The sequence below is a fragment of the Trichechus manatus genome, unplaced genomic scaffold (assembly GCF_000243295.1).
Source record: "Trichechus manatus latirostris isolate Lorelei unplaced genomic scaffold, TriManLat1.0 scaffold00100, whole genome shotgun sequence".
Lineage (NCBI taxonomy): Eukaryota > Metazoa > Chordata > Mammalia > Sirenia > Trichechidae > Trichechus > Trichechus manatus.
This window is the reverse complement of record NW_004444036.1, coordinates 2,421,822-2,438,069: the sequence shown is the minus strand read 5'-3', so window position 1 is coordinate 2,438,069 and position 16,248 is coordinate 2,421,822. Positions and strand designations below refer to the sequence as shown.

General features: G+C 38.2%; 1 protein-coding gene across 1 annotated transcript in view; it reads right to left on the bottom strand.

Moving 5' to 3' along the window:
* Window positions 1–16,248, bottom strand: part of CDKL5 (cyclin dependent kinase like 5) — a 155,086-nt gene that overhangs the window by 118,161 nt on the left and 20,677 nt on the right. Inside the window, exon 3 of the mRNA XM_004382822.2 lies at window positions 15,015–15,049. Within this exon, the coding sequence (XP_004382879.1) occupies window positions 15,015–15,049 (35 nt within the window). The remainder of the gene's footprint in view (window positions 1–15,014; window positions 15,050–16,248) is intronic.

The window sequence follows — 16,248 nt, the reverse complement described above, 5'->3', positions numbered from 1 at the left end:
GGACTTCCAGTTTCAGCTCTGACATGTGAAGAGCTTGGATATCGTCACTCTAGTCCTTACAAGAAGAAAAAAGCTGAACAAACTGAAAATCAACAACTTTCCATAAAACTTATTAGAGAATTGAGGTCACAGGGCAAAATGACATCCCATTCCTAGAGACAGGTGAGTACAATGAATCACAGCCAAGAAGCCACTAGAGTCATAAACTACCAGGAACACTTACATGGTGATTTTAAAGACTTGCTGGAGGCTAAGTGTGACTAGCCTGAGAGTGAGAACTCCTGGACGCTCAGTTTTAGGAGAGCCTCCACACTTAGCTGGCTTTACCTCCAGGAACCTCACCAAGTTCTGTCAGTGAAGATTCAAGAAAAATCTCCTCCACTTTTGGGCAGGGACAAGGGAAAAGTAACCATTTTGAAACATGCTCAGGAAAAAAGTAACCATTTTGAAATAAGTCCAGAACATACTCCATAACAAAGGCCAACACACAAAAGACTTCTTTCCCAGAGCCTTATCTGTCCTGGGGGAAGGGTAATTAGCCAACTACAGCCCATTCTAGCCCTCCAGTACCACCTAAGGGGAGGGGGAAAAAAAAGGCTAAGAAACACTTCCGAAAGTCACAGCCCAGGACTCAGACCCATCAAAAACTAAGATTTAATCATAAGATTATAGACCATTTTCCCTCCCCAAAACCCTACCATCAAATCAACAGGACTTCAGTATAATAACAGTGGATTACACCTGAAAGAGTTACAAGACACAGAATCTATTTAAGAAGGAGTTCTTTGGGAAACCCAAAGATAACAAGGGAGGAAAAAAAATGACATTAGAGAAAAATGAAGGCTCTGGTACACAAAGCTAGAGCAAACCTTAAACACAGCCCAGGTCCTAACCAGATTAACTTAAAAACCTCACACTAAAGACCTTTTTACCTCAGTTCCTATTACCTTACACAGCATGTCTGGCTTTCAACAAAAAACTATCACACATGTTAAAAGGCAAGAAAAACACAGTCAGAAGACACAAAGATGGATTTGTTCGTTCTTTTGGCAGTCCATGGTATATTCAATATTCTTCAACACCATAATTCAAACGTGTCAATTCTTCTTCAGTCTTCCTTATTCATTGTCCAGCTTTCACATGCATATGATGTGATTGAAAACATCATGGTTTGGGTCAGGCACACCTTAGTCTTCAAGGTGACATCTTTGCTTTTCAACACTTTAAAGAGGTCTTTTACAGCAGATTTGCCCAACGCAATGCATCTTTCGATTTCTTGCTGCTGCTTCCATGGGTGTTGACTGTGAATCCAAGTAAAATGAAATCCTTAACAACTTCATCTTTTCTCCATTTATCATGATGTTGCTTATTGGTCCAGTTGTGTGGATTTTTGTTTTCTTTATGTTGAGGTGTAATCCATATTGAAGGCTGTAGTCTTGATCTTCATCAGTAAGTGCTTCAAGTCCTCTTCACTGTCAGCAAGCAAGGTTGTGTCATCTGCATAACGCAGGTTGTTAACTAGTCTTCCCCCAATCCTGATGCTGCATTCTTCTTCATATAGTCCAGCTTCTCGGATTATTTGCTCAGCATACAGATTGAATAAGTAGGGTAAAAGGATACAACCCTGACACACACCTTTCCTGACTTTAAACTACACAGTATCCCTTTGTTCTGTTGAAATGACTATCTCTTGATCTCTGTACAGGTTCCTCATGAGCACACTTAAGTGTTCTGGAATTCCCATTCTTCACAATGTTATTCATAAATCTTACACCTAGGCAATTCATATTTAAGCTGCAGAAAACCAAAGACAAAATCTTGAAACAAACTGGGGGGAGGGGCATGTTATATACAGAGGAACAAGTATAAGAATTACAACTGACTTCTTGTATGAAATCATGCAAGCAAGAAGACAGAAAAGTGAAATATTTAGAGCTGAAGGAAACTATGCTTTCAGACCACAATGGAATTAAACTAGAAATCAATAACAGAAAGATAGCTAGAAAATCCCAAAGTATTTGTAGATTAAACAACACACTTCTAAATAATACATGGGCCAAAGAAGAAGTATCAAGACATATTAACAAACATTTTGAATTAAAGGAAAATAAAAATATAACTTATCAAAAATTGTGTGATGCAGCAAAAGCAGTACTTAAGAGAAAAAGTTATAGCATTGAATGCATATATTAGAAAAGAAGATAGACATAATATCAATAATATAAGCTTTCACCTTTGGAAACTAGAGAAAGAAGAGCAATTTAAGCCTAAAGCAAGCATAATACTAAAGAAAAAGAACAAAATCATAAGACTGACACTACCAAAGACCTACTTAAAGCTACAGTAATCAAAACAGCATGCTACTGACAAAAGAACAGACAAATAGATCAATGGAACAGAATAGACAGCCCAGAAAGGCACTCACACCAATAGAGACAACTGATCTTTGACAGAGGAATAAAGGCAATTCAATGGAAAGGATAATCTTTTCAACAAATGGGGCTGGAACAATTGGACATTCATATGCAAAAGAATGAATCTAGACACAGACCTTACACCTTTCACAAAAATTAACTCAAAATGGATCATAAACCTAAATGTAAAACACAAAACTACAAAACTTCTAGAAGATAACAAAGAGAAAATCTAGGTGACCTTGGGTTTGGCGATAGGCTTTTGATACAACACCAAAAGCACACTATATGAAAGAAAAAATTGATAAATTAGACTTTATTAAAATCAAAACTCCTGCTTTGTGAAAGATACTGTTAAAAGAATAAAGAGTCCGGGAGAAAAAAATTATAAAACATGTATCTGGAGAGTGACATCACTGAAAATGGCAGAAAAGGGACCTCTAGGGCTCCGTCCCCTCCCCCCCTCGCCCCCCGAAACAACTAATGAGCTGGCAAAAACTGTCAGAATCAACTTTTCCAGAACTCTGGAATCTAGTTAAAAACTTATAACAAGCAGGGGAAGGCTTGGTGAAGAAGGAGGCAGCTGCTTTGTGGTAAGAGAGCTCTGAGGTATTTTAAACTGCCTGCTTACCATCCCCACACCCCAGATCCAGGGCAGCTGAGGAGTAGACTGCAGCTGTGCTCCTGGCACAGTTGCAGGGACTAATGGGGAGCAATATGGACCATTTTCGCAAATAATTGTGACTGTGAGTTTTGACCCGTCCAGTGGCTGCCTAAAAGATCAGCACACGGACTTCCTTTGTGTTGCCTGACTCAGAGAGGTCCTAGGGCTGAAGCAGTGCCCTGGGTGGCTTGTGCCAAAAGCATTTAAAGGCACGAGAATTGACTACAGCAGTCAGGGGCTAAAAACAACAGTCAGGATGAGCAACAGAAAGACTTCCTCTGGGAAAGAAGAGGTTCAAAAAGGAGATACGTAGGAAAATAAGGGCTTTTTAAAGCTTCCATGTATACCAGGAAATCAAGAAGATCACATGCATGCCCAAGTTAGGATGTGTGTTCATAAAACACCTGAGAAAATCACTGGGCTGAGGGCTGTGGGGAACATGGTCTCAGGGGACATTTAGCTCAGTTGGCATAACATAGTTTATAAAGCAAATGTTCTATATTCTACTTTGGTGAGTAGCATCTGGGGTCTTAAAAAGCTCATGAGCGGCCATCTAAGATACTCCACTGGCCTCACTTCATCTGGAGCAAGGGAAAATGAAGAAAACCAAAGACACAAGAGAAAGATTAGTCCAGCGGACTAATGGACCACAACCAGCACAGCCTCCACCAGACTGAGTCCAGCACAACTAGATGGTGCCCGGCTACCACCACTGACTACTCTGACAGGGATCACAATAGAGGGTCCTGGACAGAGCTGGAAAACGATGTAGAACAAAATACTAACTCACAAAAAAAAAAAGACCAGATTTACTGGCCTGACAGACTGGAGAAACTCTTGAGAGTATGGCCCCTGGCCACCCTCTTAGCTCAGTAATGAAGTCACTCCTGAGGTTCATCCTTCAGTCAGAGATTAGACAGGCCCATAAAACAAAAGGAGACTAAATGGGCACACCAGCCCAGGGGCAAGGATGAGAAGGCAGGAGGGGACAGGAAAGCTGGTAATGGGGAACCTAAGGTCGAGAAGGGGAGAGTGTTGACATGTCCTGGGGTTGGCAACCAATGTCATAAAACAATATGTGTATTAATTGTTTAATGGGACTAGTTTGCTCTGTAAACCTTCATCTAAAGTACAATTAAAAAAAGAAAGAAAACACCTGAGAAGACCATAATCTCTCACCTTAGGCTGGCCTTCAGGCTCCACACAAACAGGAACTGAAGACTAAGGCAGAGCTGTAAACCAGGTGTTCACTTCAATTTGAATGCCTGCTGAGAATTTGCATTTCCACCCCAGGTGCACTGAATCTCAATCTACAGTTTAAGGAGATCCCCAGGTGATTCTTATGTAAAACGTATTAGAAATGCAAATTCTCAGCAGGGAACTTGTTAGAAATACAAATTTTCAGCAGGGGTTCAAATTGAAATGAACAGGTTCGAAGCCCTGTTGTAAACAGCTTGGCTAAGCACTGAAGGAGTTCCTAAAATAGAGCCAATCTATACACCAATATGTCCATTGCAGCACTACCCACAACAGTCAAAAGGTAGAAACAACCTAAATGTTCCTCAACAGAGGAATGGATAAACAAAATGTGGTATATACATATAATGAAATATTACTCAGCCATAAAGAGAAATGAAATCCTGATACATGCTACAACTTGGATGAATCTTGAAAACATTGTGCTGAAGTCAGTCAGTCACGAAAGTACAAATACTGTATGGTCCTACTTACATGAAATAGGCAAATGTACAAAGACCAAAGCTTATTAGTAGCTATCAGGGGTGAGTGGGAGGGGGAAAAGGGGAGCCATTCCTTAGGAGGCACTGAGTTTCTGTTAATGGTAGTGGAATAATTTGGAAAAGGATAGTGGTAATGGTTGCACAACATGATGAATGTAATCAAGGTCACTGAATTATACATGTAAAAATTGTTGAATTGGCAAATGCTTTGTTATATATATTTTTACCACAATTTTTTAAAAAATGGGCAAAGAACTTGGGTATTTCTCCAGAGAAGATAAACAAATGGCCAACAAACACATGAAAAGATGCTCAACATCGTTATCATTAGGGAACTGCAAACCAAAACCACAATGAGAAACCAATTCACACCCAATAAACCAGCTGACAAGTCGACTCTGACTCATGGCGACCCCATGTGTGCACAGCAGAACTGTGCTCCATAGATTTTTCAATGGCTGATTTTTCAAAAGTAGATAGTGAGGACTTTCTTCCAAGGCACCTCTAGGTGAACTCAAACTTTCAAACTTTCAGTTAGCAGTTGAGTACATTAACAGCTTACACTACCCAGGGACTTCTCACACCCACTAGAATGGTTATAATGAAAAAACGGAAAATAACAAGTATTGGTGAGGATGTGGAAAAATTGGAATTCACATATAGTGCTGGTGGGAATGTAAAATGGTACAGCCACTGTGGAAAACAGTTTGGCAGTTCCTCAAAAAGTTAAACAGAATTACTATACGACTCAGCAATTTCACTCCTAGGTATATACCCAAAAGAAATGAAAACAGGTACTCAAACAAATACTTGTCCATGAATGTTCATAGCAGCACTATTTATGATAGCTGAAAAGTGAAAACAACTTTAAATGTCCATCAACAGATGAATGGATAAACAAAATGTGGTACATACAATGGAATACTACTCAGCCAATAGGAGAAATGAAGTCTTGATACATGCTACAATTTGGAAGAAGCTGGAAGGGGGCGGGTGTTAATGGTGATGGAAAAATAGCATTGATTAAGGGTAGACTGAATGGATAAGTAAAATGCGGTAAATACATAGAATGCAATATTTTTCACCATAAAAAAGAAATGAAGTACTGATACATGCTACAGTGGGTGAACCTTGAAAACATCATGCTGAGTGAAAGAAGCCAGACTCAAAAAGTCATATATTGTATGATTCCATTTACATAAATATCCAGAATAGGCAAATCTATACAGACAGAAAGCAGACTGGTGGTTGCCAGGGGCTAGGGGTAGAGGGAAACAGGAAGTGACTGCTTAATGGGTACAGGATGTTCTTTCGGGTGATGAAAATGTTTCAGAACTTGATAGAGGTGATGGTTACACATTAAGAATGTACTAAATGCCACTGAATTGTACACTTTAAAATGGTTAATATTATGTTATGTAAACTTCAATCATTAAAAAATAATAATAATATGGGTATAAAATGTGGCTTAAATCCTGGCTCTATCACCTACTAAGGAGCCCTGGTGGTGCAGTGGTTAAGTGCTTGGCTGCTAACCAAAAGGTTGGCGGTTTGAACTCACCAGCCGCTCCATGGAAGAAAGATGTGGCAATCTGCTTCCATAAAGACTACAGCCTTGGAAACCCTACGGGGGCAGTTCTACCGTGTCCTATAGGTTCACTATGAGTTGAAATCGACTAGATGGCAATGGATTTGGTTTTTGGGTATCATCTACTAACTATATGGCCTTCAGGAAATTAACCTATTTTGAGCATCAGCTTCTCCCATGTAAAAGGAGGGTAATTGTTTCTAACTTTTATGGTTGTTATGAGGATTTAAAGAGTAATGAAAATAAAGCACCTAGACAATGTCTGACAAACAATAGGCGCTTGAGACAGAAATTATTCCTATCTTCTTAATTTCTCATTTATATCTACCTGAATCACACTAGGAAGACATTTCAAGCTTTTTTTCTCCTGAAGAATTTTACCTTAATATATGCTGGAAGGCCCTTCTTTTGAACTGAAGAGTTTTTTCATAGTCTCAATTAAGACTGTTTTCTGCTTTTTATTCATCTTTGAGTAAAAGAGAGCTATTCAGGCCAGTGACTGGACAGAGTTAGGATGAGTAGATTGTATGTATCTCTGTATGCTCAGTCACCAGCAAATTCCAGTTCTCTGTTCTGACAGCTGATATGGGACAGAGGTAACTGGCACAAAATTTTCTTTCTAGCATTCAAAGGAATTTCTCGAAGTCCAGCTCAAAGGAAAAAAAAAAATTTCAGAGCAAGTTCCACATCTACTAATGCTTATTTCTCAGTCTCCAAGAGCATCAAGGGCAGAGAGAAACTAAAGATTTCAGCTTCAGAATAGAAATTGACATTGTTGGTCCACTGAAGCCACTACACTGTTTCCACCATATTCTCCTACTTAGGTCTTGGTCTACATCACAGGTCAGCAAACTTTTTCTATAAAGGGCCAGATAATAAATATTTCAGGAATTGTTGGTTGTACAGTCTCTGTCACAACTATTCAACTCTGCCATTGCAGTGCAAAAGTATTAATAGAAAATGTGTAAGCGAGTGAGTGTGGCAGTGTTCTGATAAAACTTCATTTACAAACAGGTAGCAGGTTGGCCCATAGGTGGTAGTTTGCAGGGCATGCTCCCCTGCCCATCCTAATATGGTGGTCTTATAGAAAATGGATCAAGTTTCAGCTGTGCCATTCAGGGAAGGTTTTACAGTCCATCAACACCACACCAAGGATTCTGGGCCCTCTGACACTCAGAGGTAAAAACAGTGCTCACTGTGCCATTCTCCTTCAGTCTGTGATCAGCTGATAGTGCTACTTCCTAATCCTATCCCATCTTTGTGGTAGTCCTCTCGTGGGGTTCTCGGTTTCTTACTTATTTTCTTTCTCTAGTTAGTTTTTTTCCTAAGCAGACTGTAGTAGACATTTAATGCGGGGGAGGGGGAGATGGAAAAAAGGTTTCACACTATCATTTCAACCACAATCTTCTCCCAAATTTACACTTTCCCAAACAATGTTTTTAAGTTCCCTTCTCTTTGTTTATTCATATATGCTAGACTGAATTCCTCAAATGGAGGAAATGCATCTTACTGATTTTTGCAGAGTCAGTGCCTAGCACAGTGCCTAACATTTTACAGGCACTCAACAGATTTTGCTTAAACAGATGTTTGGGTGAATTATACTTTATCATGCCATGCCTAGGACACAGTACTTTAAGTACCCAAGCCATTGCTGTCAAGTCAATTCCTACTCATAGAGACCCTATAGGAGAGAGTAGAACTGCCCCATAGGGTTTCCAAGGCTGATGTTTATGGAAGTAGACTGCCACATCTTTCTCCTGCAGAGCGGTCGGGGGGGCGGTGGGGGAGTTCAAACTGCCAACCTTTTGGTTAGTGGCTGAGCACTTAACCATTGCACCACCAGGGCTTCTCCTTTAAGTACAGAAGAGAGTTAAAAAAAAAAAGCTGATTTTTAAAAATTAAATGCTTTAATATATGAAACAAACTTTTAAAATAAGAAATGTTAAAGCTCAACAGTATTATAGAATATGAACTATAGCTTCTAATTATATAGTATTTCAGGGCTGGATTACTTTTCCTATAGAAATAGAGTACTATGCACCACTTTCCAGTCACTGATTTCAACAACTGATAAGGAATTCTGTTTAAATACTTAAGAATACCCCCTATATGGTCACTTGTTATCAGCTCCGTTTCTTATATTACCAGTAAATATATATTTCAGGCCCTGTAGAGTAAAATGATCCACATTCATTTTTGCTCCTGAAGTTTTGATGAAAAGTCACATTAAGGAGGAGCTAGTATAAATCACTAAAATACAGACATCAGAAACTGATGAAGAAATTACTCATCTTAAGAAGGTGTAGAAAGAACATTCTTCGAATTAATTTTGTTTTTATGGTTAGCATAGAAGGGACTTCAAAGTCCATCTAGTGACTCAGCCAACTCATCCTCTAGATGAGGGGTGGGGAGGGATGATCATTTAGGAACTGAGCTGCTGTGGAAGGGTGAATGAGGACAAGTACTCTGAATAGACACATGGACAGCTAGTACTGGCTAGACCTAATCTGATCATTCCCTTATTCCATTTATTTAAAAAAGATAATCAAAAAACAAAGCCCTGACTATGATGGCAAGGATAAAGGCAACCAGGAAGGCTATGAGGTCCAAAACTCTTCTAGTTCCCTAAAGAAGTCAGGCTGACCTGGAAAATGAACTATGAGCCATATTCCATTTACTGACAAGAAAATAACAGAAACATAGGTAGTTTTCCATAAACACAGTAGCAGAATCTGAAATACAGAATATTAAAACTGTGATTTCAAGAGATCCTGCTTCAAATATCACAATACATTATAATACGAAGACATACAATTTTGGTGAGACTGTTGTGGTGTTCCAGAGACTGTTCTATAATTATTGGATCAGCAACAAGAACAGGGTCAAGAAAGAAAACCAAACAGAAATAATGGTTCTACACAAGTGCTTCTGTAAGAGAAGACAGATCTTCTTTTTCCCACATTAATGATTCCTGCTGTCTTTGTTCCTGACCTGAAGTCCAGTTTAACAATGGCATCTCATTCTCCATAACCTGTCATCAAGTCATTTAAGAGGGAGTATTTTTTATAAAAATTATTATGGTGAAATAATCAACCAATACTGAAGTATTTCCAGCATCTTACGATCTTTACTAAAAGCCCCAAGCCTCTCTATAATTTTATTTTCAAATGCTAGAATTTTTGCACACAAAAAAGCAAGAACTCTCATCTTATTTGTACAATACATACACATGAATGAATGTAATGATCATGTAAATAATATAACTGATGTCATAACAGTTTCTCATTGTTGACTTAGTTCTTTAATTTGTTTTAAAAACTCAATTCATATATAAAACTTAAGATGAAAAACTGTTTTAAATTATTTAAATTAAATAATGTGGAAAAAAAAAAACCCTGTAACAATGAAATTTTATTTTCATGGAAAATAACTGCATGAGTTTAAATGGCAGCCGTCTGCCCAAGGCATCATCCCCAAATAACCATAAATAATCTGTGAAGCTGGTGATGGTTCACTGACTTCTCCTCAAGTATCTTCTTCAAATCTACTCTTCTTACTACTCTCCATCTCAATTTCTCAACTCCCAAGAAAGAAAAACAGTACAATCCCAATTTTCTTTATCTACTCTCTTTGGAGCCCTGGTGGCAGAGTGGTTAAGTGCTCAGCTGCTAACCAAAAGGTTGGCAGTTCAAATCCACTAGCTGCTCCTTGGAAACCCTCTGGGGACCTAGAGGGTCACTATGAGTTGGAATTGACCGGACAGCAACGGGTTTACTCTCTCCTTAACCTCTTACAAATGCAGCATTCAACACAGCACTTCACTTAAAGAGGCCATTAAAAATGGCAGTTAAATGAAATGGGTTCTCTCACTCCGAAATCCTTATTATTACAGATACTTGCATAGATTTTTACACAGTTGGTGAATACCACATAGACAATTCTTTTCTTCCTTGCTTCCAAGAGGTCTGCGTACCTCTCTCATTTCAGTCTCACAATTTTAAATATTCCCTTCACTCACCTCTGCACTCGTTCTTGGAAGGTTAATATCACTTCACAGCTCTATCATGCTAAAGCTACTATTTTTGGAGTCAGTCCACTACTTATCAGCTGCATAATCTTGGCCCTGTTATATAACCTCTCTGAGACTCAGTTTCTTCACCTGAAAAATGGGGATAAGAGTAGGGTTGTTATGGAGATTAAATGTAAAACATCTAGCAGAGTGCCTAGCAGATGGTAGATTCTCAATATACGGTATTTATTAATATTCGGGTTGAAAGGAAAACTCATTATTCTCCCCCTAAAACTTATATAACTGTTATAAATTTTCCAATCCAATAAATGATACCAGTGCTTTCCCTGTTTACCACATTCAAATCCTTGGGATCATCCTTGATCCCTCCCTCTGCAGGGATCGAGTCCCTGACATTCTGCAGTACCTCTCTACTTTGACCTTCATTTGCAATTCTCTAATTTAAATCAACTTTATTATTTACTGAACACTTATAGCCTATACCACAATAAGGGATTGTTCACAGCTTTGTATAATTAGCTATCTCAGGGGCATATGTGACCTAAACTAAAAAAAACAAACCTATTGCCATTGAGTTCACTCCGACTCATACTGACCCTATAGGACAGGACAGAACTGCCTCATAGCGTTTCCAAGACTGTAATCTTTATGGAAGCAGACTGCCACATCCTTCTCCCATGGAGTGGCTGGTGGGCTTGAACCACCGATGGTTCAGTTAGCAGCTGAGAGGTTAACCACGGTGCCACCAGGGCTCCCTATATGTGACCTACTACCTAAAAATCAATCAATTAATAAACAAACAGACCAAAACCTCTGATAAATCAATCTCAGGCTGAGGAAAGGAACTAATGAATCAACACTTTCCCTGTCCCAGGATCAATGAGGATTGCTCTACAACCCCTCTCTATCAGGCTGCCACAACCTCTTCCCTCAAGCTTTAATCTTGTACCTCCCTATTTCAACAACCCCATTCAATTCCCCCTACCTTGTAAGAATGACCTCTTTAGGCTTCTGCAAAGAAAAATGTGCTGTAAAACATGCCTCACCTCTCCCAGGCACTTCACACCAGAGATGCAAATAAAATCAGCAATGCATATCTGCAGGGGAAAGGTCCGAGCCAGAACATCTTCCAGTGTGATCGGTCATAAGGAGCCATAAATAGAAGCTTAACATTCATTACTAAGATTTTTCATATGCATGCCAACATGTATATAGAACAATAAACAGAAGCTGTCAGGAAAAGAGTACAGTTTTCTTTTTCTTTTTAAATTGGGTGGCATTTATTTCAGTAAATTAAAAAGTACGGTCTTTGGCCTAGAATAGCTTAATGTCATATTGTGTTCACAAAGATAAGATACACCTGTTTATATATATGACCTCTAAACTCTTGCAACAGTACAAACATCAAAACAGTGACTTTCTTTCATAGTTGCTCAAATAGAGTATAATATGCTAGGAATTATACACACCATAATTTTACACAAATAACAAGAGCCTTCTGCATTTGTTTGCCTCCCTCCACGTGTTGCTATAAAAAAAATTAGCACAGCGCAGCTGGCAAACAATGGATAAGGTGCGCATTATTTGCGTAAAAATACGGCACACCCACAGCTACCTTTTCAAAGGCCTGTCTTCTGTGAAGCTTAATTTATACATTTTTATAAGCATTTCACTACATTGTTAAAGGTATGCAAAATATACAGGCATGATTATTCTACATGAAATGGTGGGTACAATAAGTAGGATTATATCCATTTTTAACTCTAACATGAAGTTTCACAATAATCCATTTGTTTGATCCCAGAGCATAAATCCTACCAGAAGCATCCATATCACTATTTTTGGATAACGGGGTATAGATTAGAAGGTCTGATTTTAGCTGAAAAAAAAGGATATACTATAACAAGTCTAGTGACTAAACAGCTGCAGTTTCTAAAAAGAGTTTTTTATTACTGGGTTAGGTAACTAATGCATGCTTTGAATTTCCATCCAGTAATATTTTTTCTTTAGACCAATAAAAGGAGAAAGCAACAATATTTAGAGAGCTGGGCTGTCCTTCATTTAGCGAAGGGCAGTAAAAACACAAATTTTTAGGTACAATATCATTTGCAGCAACCTTACGGGTCATCTTTTAAAGTATCTAGTCTTCTCTCTTCAGACAAACCATAAGGCATTCAAGGACAAAAATAAACTATGTTTTATTCATCCTTGTAACTCAAAGTACCCTACGCATAGCCACTAGGAATCCCAGTTCCCATTAAGCGCTGGTTTCCCAAGAGCAGAGATGCCCATTCTCATCCATTTCCACTTTGGGCCCATCTTGCTGGCACTAACAGCATGCGTTATGAGAACCAGGAACAGGTAATAACCATATTTTAATAAACAAGTAGACCAGCCAAATGGAAAGACAAAACCAATATATTTGACAAACAAACTTCATTTCTGCATAAAAGACAGAAGAGGAGGACACATAGTGTCAAAAGAAAATACAGGGAAAGGAATCTCAGGTCCAAGTGCAACAAAGACTGACAGAAAACATTGCTGGATGATTTACATTATACATTTGTATATAAAGGAGCCCTGGTGGCGCAGTAGTTAAGCACTTGGCTGCTAACCGAAAGGTTGATGGTTGGAACCCACCAGCCACTCCGCAGGTGAAATATGTTAGCAGTCTGCTTTTGTAACGATTACAGCCTTGGAAACCCTATTGGGCAGTTCTGCCCTGTCCTATAAGGTCACTATGAGTTGGAATCAACTTGATGGCAATGTGTTAGATTTAGTTTGATGGCACAATGGTTAAGTGCTTGGCTGCTAACCGAAAGGCCAGTGGTTAGAACCCAGCAGCAGCAACTCAGGAGAAAAGACCTGGCAATCTGCTCCCATAAAGATCACAGCCTTGGAAACCCTATGAAGGCAGTTCCACTCTGTCACATGGGGTAATTATGAGTGAGAATCGACTTGACAGCAACAGGTTTGGTTTTTTGGTTTCTTTGTACACAATGTATAATGTACATATATATCAATCAGATATATGTATAATGTATTACGTGTATGTATCTCTGAAATCCTTGGGTTTTAAAACCTAAGATTAAGAGTGGATGTTGTATAAACAGAGCCATAGTATAAAAGGAGGTTATTATGTTAATGAAACCATCAAATTTAACTTGGAAACTAACCGCCTATTTCTCCTAAGTAGTATCCCCCTAGGAATTGTAGTTTTTAAAAGCTTCAGAAATTTATTGTGACTCAAGACAACTCAGTAAAAGCATAGCATTTCATTAGGGAGCTTTCCATTTGTTTAATTTCAAACTGCAGTAATATTTCTTAACGAGCCAGTCGAGGTACTAAATTTATTTTGATTATATTTATTATTTTAAATTCTTAATCATCCCTAATCAAGAACCATAGTATTCAAACCATTTTTTGAAGATTTACTGGCAAACAGATCTTCAGATAACTATTACCAACATAAAATAATTCAGATACCCGATTTCAAGAATCATAGAAAATTCACTGAACTAAAGTAAGAGATTTATAATCTAAAACCTAAAAATATATTAACTGGTATGAAGCCTTAAATCCTAAAGGCAGGTAGTATTTTGTACAATAGGAAAGAAAAGGCCAACATAAAAATTATATCATCTTTATTTGTGTGTGTAAGTAAATATATAGGTGTATATAGAGATATATTTACACACACATACATACATATACATATTACTCTTGATAGGTTCAAAAGTTCAAATTCAATGTTTCAGGTTAAATTGCTAAGATCACTTCAGATACTATAAAATATGTCACAAAATACTTAAAACCATTGTCTTAACAAACTATATGCACCATAACGTGAGGTCAAATATTAATACAGTATTCCTATTAAGTATCCCATAATAGAAAAATATTTAATCTAATGTTTGAAATTGTTACAGCTTGAACATTTGCCACTTTAGTGTCTAAGTAAAACATGCTCACCATGGTGCAACAGCTATGGAAACTTCCGAGTAACTTCCTTGAATAATTTGTGATTATTATCATAGTCAAATAATCTATAACTAAATTCATTTCAAGACTGTTCAAGGGTGATCAACTATACAGCCAGTAATCATAATCATACTATTATCCCAAGCCCTATGCCATAACCAAACACCAATGCAGTACCCTTCAAAATCTGGACCCAAATCCATCAAGCAACCTGTTATTTGGTCTACATGAAAAATACTGAATAAACCCCCCGCTTGCTCGTAAGTACTTTAACATAGATTAAATCTGCCACTACCCTGCTTTCTTCTTTCCATTCCACCACTTTTTCTCTCATCCCGTTAGGCAACTTTTCACCTATATATTGGTTGGTTGAAAAAAATAACACGTGATCACAAAGAGCTAATGACTACCTAATCATGACAAAGCTTGTCCAGAAGTCATCTCCTTTTTCTGCATTCACATATTAACTCCACTTCATTAAGCATCATCATTATAGCCAGACAGTTTTAACTATATTCCCACATGCACAGAGCACTGCACTAGCTCCAAAACAGTTACACATATACAGATATTTTCTTTTTAAAAAGCATGTACTTACCTTGTGTCTGCATTTAAGCACAACTCCATAGGCTCCTATAATTAAAAAAAAAAAAAAAAGTAAACAATTAGGGGCACACATACAAACTACAGATCTTGGAGAGATCAAAGTTCTGCTATATTTATATTGGTTATTGGTATATGTTATAATAATGATCCCCAAAATGGCTGTATGCTATACTGGTAATGCAATGAACTACATACAAATAGAGCATGGATATTTTATTATATATTTTTTATAAACCTAGAGTATAAACAAACATTTCCTCAACTTAACAGGTATTTTTAAATATTCCTTTTTCTAAAGAAAATTTTACTGGAGACACACAAGAGTTGGACACAAGAACTTTGAGGGTAAGTGAAAATTAACTCAAAAGGTTCTAGTGGTCTTAAAAGTTAAGAGCTAATGACTTCCTAAATATTAAGCTCAAGCACAGAGCCTACCAAAAATGCTCTCTGTCCTAGGAGACATTTAAATCCTCTCTTGGGATACTGGAATGTCTCTTCTGACTGGCAAAATAGTACAGGCCTCAGTGCTCCAATTAACACCTAGTATGAGTGGGAACATTTTTAGTCATAAAGACTCAGCTCAAGGGCACAGGCCACAGGCTCTCCAGCCATTATACCAAGCACTCCCACTTCCTGCCATGTATTCAATGAGATTCTTCACTACCTTTTGGGTTATTTATGGCATAGTGGTTAAGCGCTTGACTCCTAACTGAAAGGTCAGTGGTTGAAACCGACCAGTGGCTCTGCAGCGGAAAGATATGGCAGTCTGCTTCTGTAAAGATTTACAGCATTGGCAACCCTATGGGGCAGTTCTACTCTGCCGTACAGGGTCACTATGAGTTGGAATCGACTCAACAGCAACAGGATCCTACTGTCTACAAAATAAACTCCTCTCTTAGAGGCAGAACAAAGAGTTGACAGCAAGGTGCCCAGGAAACTGAGGTTAAGGTCATATATATAGTGAAAAATCTAATCAGGAGAATCAAAATTTAAGTATGATAAGTGAGGCTTGCAGAAATGTCATTGACATTAACAGGCAAAGCCTGCATGCATCTATGACAAGGGGACTGACTTCAATGAGACAAAATTGGGAAATGTGTCTCCAACACAATCTAGGGGACCTGAATAAATCTCCCGCACTTTGGTGGGAATAGATGAACCTTCTTATTATAGTTAGGATGGAACCAGCCATTAGGGCCATCCCACTTAACTCCACACTCACCAGG